The sequence below is a fragment of the Trypanosoma conorhini genome (assembly GCF_003719485.1).
Source record: "Trypanosoma conorhini strain 025E chromosome Unknown Tco_14.4_contig_00594, whole genome shotgun sequence".
NCBI classification, from domain to species: domain Eukaryota; phylum Euglenozoa; class Kinetoplastea; order Trypanosomatida; family Trypanosomatidae; genus Trypanosoma; species Trypanosoma conorhini.
In genome coordinates this window covers 7,599-9,541 of record NW_021704669.1, presented here as the reverse complement: position 1 = coordinate 9,541, position 1,943 = coordinate 7,599, and the positions used below count along the sequence as shown (strand labels likewise).

Genomic DNA, 1,943 nt, shown 5'->3' with positions numbered 1-1,943 from the left:
GTGCGGCGTAAAGAGTTTTCCCACCCAAGAAGCGATGCCACCATCGCCATCTTCCTCTTCATCGTCATCGTCGCTCGCGTAGATCTCGTCCCCGTCGACGTGCACAGACAACTCATCGCCAGTACCCATCTGCAAGATCACTTGGTAGGCTGTGTCTGCTTTCCACGTAACATCATCATCTGACAAACTCCGGCTCTTGCCGCCGACCGTCACTTTCCACTTCTTGTCCTGCGTGCACGACACACCCAGGAGGACGGTGCCGGCCGTGTCATTCATGCTCACGCCCAGCAAAGGCGTGTCCTCCTCCAGCACCGTGTGGATCGTCACCGTCGCCACAAGAGCGAACTTGTTGTTCGCAAAGTAGTACGGCTGGTTCTGCCCCCTGCTTCCCACGGGCCACTCCGCCCCCGCTCTGGCGCCGCTGAACGTCACACCTCCCTTCTCGCTTGTCGCCGCCCCACCTTTCACAGTCGCGTTCACGCCGCGGTACTCGTCCACCCACGCACTCCCGGCCAATGTGTTGGACAAAAGGCCAACCAGCCCTTTGGTGGGAACAGGACCGTTGCACACGCCATTTATCCGCGGGTTGAGGCTGCCACTGGGTTTGCATTTATCCAAGGCGGCGTCCAATGCAGTCCAACTCTGCACCACGGACTTGATTTGCTCCAGCTGCTTTGCCAGGCTCAGAGATACGACGCCGTCAGAGTCTCCATTCTTCTTCTCGTACAGTAGTATCAACTCCTCCTCCGGCGCACCGCTTCTGTACAGCAGGGAACTGGCAGCGGCGTCATCACCGGCAGCGGACACCGGCCCGACATCGTGCACGCGGGAATTGTCGGTCAACCAAAGATGCAGACGACCGTTTCCGTTGACTGCGTCCGCCGAGTACACCGGCGTGGTGAGGAGCATCACCTTTTTCTCCTCGATGTCTGCCGTGATGAAGCCGCTCTGCACGCCGTCCCCTCCTTGACGGTTCAGCGAGGTGCCCCACACGCGGGTAATCGGCGCACCGCCTAACCAATCTACCCCATGCACAGTGGACTGATAGAGGTCGTAGGAGCCTCCCGCACAGGGAGCCATCGCGAGAAGTTTTTCGCCGTCGCCCCACTCCACGATGGACGGGTCCCTGCAGCCCTCACCGGTCACAGCGGACGAAAGCGTCCATTTATCCCCGGATGGCGAGAAGCGCATGGCCAGCAGAACGCTCTCTCCATCCTTGATTGCCTGCATGGGGAACACAAGCGTGCCGTCCCTCAGCACAAGGCCCGAGCCTCCGCCGCCAACCAGCCGCGTCAGGGAGTTGAGACTTCCGCGAGCTTCAGGCTGCACCGCATGGGTCTCACTCCATTGGATTTTCTTCGCTTCACCGTCTCCAGTGACAGTTCCCTTCACCAGCAAAAGATTCCAGCCAGTTTTTCCGGAAACTTGACTTGCAGACGATGCACGGCTGTAGTTTCCCAGCAGCATGTAGACCTCGTTGCCAACCACAACTGTTGCCGGCCGCATGATCTCCGTTGCCATCTTCTCAGCCGCGCCGTCTTCAGGCTGCGTGTAAAGGAGTTTTGTGTCCGCCATCGAGACCTCCGTCGGAGCAGCAGCGGCAGCAGCTTCCTTGAGGAGCTTGGACGCAATGCCAATAAGAACCCCGGCCCCGCCACTTTCCTTCTTGCACTCAGCTTCCGCAACGGCAAACACCTCGCCGCCCACCTCCACGAGGCTGGGGACGCGCAGCGAGCAGACTGGCCCCCCAGTGGATTTAACCTCCTCCCACTTGGCACCGGATACCAGTGTTGTCCCTGCAAATGGATCGATGGCCGTCGCTGCGACAGGCCCATCAGCCTGCACAGACTCACTGCCGCAGCATATTAAAAAGNGGAGGAGCAGCGCCACAGAAGAGAACAGGCGCCGCGGCAGTGTTGGGCCGCTGCCGCTCACTCGCTTCC

At 60.1% G+C, this 1,943-nt stretch overlaps 1 protein-coding gene across 1 annotated transcript in view; it reads right to left on the bottom strand.

Moving 5' to 3' along the window:
- Tco025E_07564 (trans-sialidase) overlaps positions 1 to 1,941 on the bottom strand; it is a gene marked incomplete at both ends in the record, with an annotated part of 2,061 nt that extends 120 nt beyond the window's left edge. Inside the window, one exon of the mRNA XM_029374429.1 lies at positions 1 to 1,941. This exon is cut by the window's left edge and continues 120 nt beyond it. Within this exon, the coding sequence (XP_029225547.1) occupies positions 1 to 1,941 (1,941 nt within the window).
- Between the last annotated feature and the right edge of the window lie 2 nt (positions 1,942 to 1,943).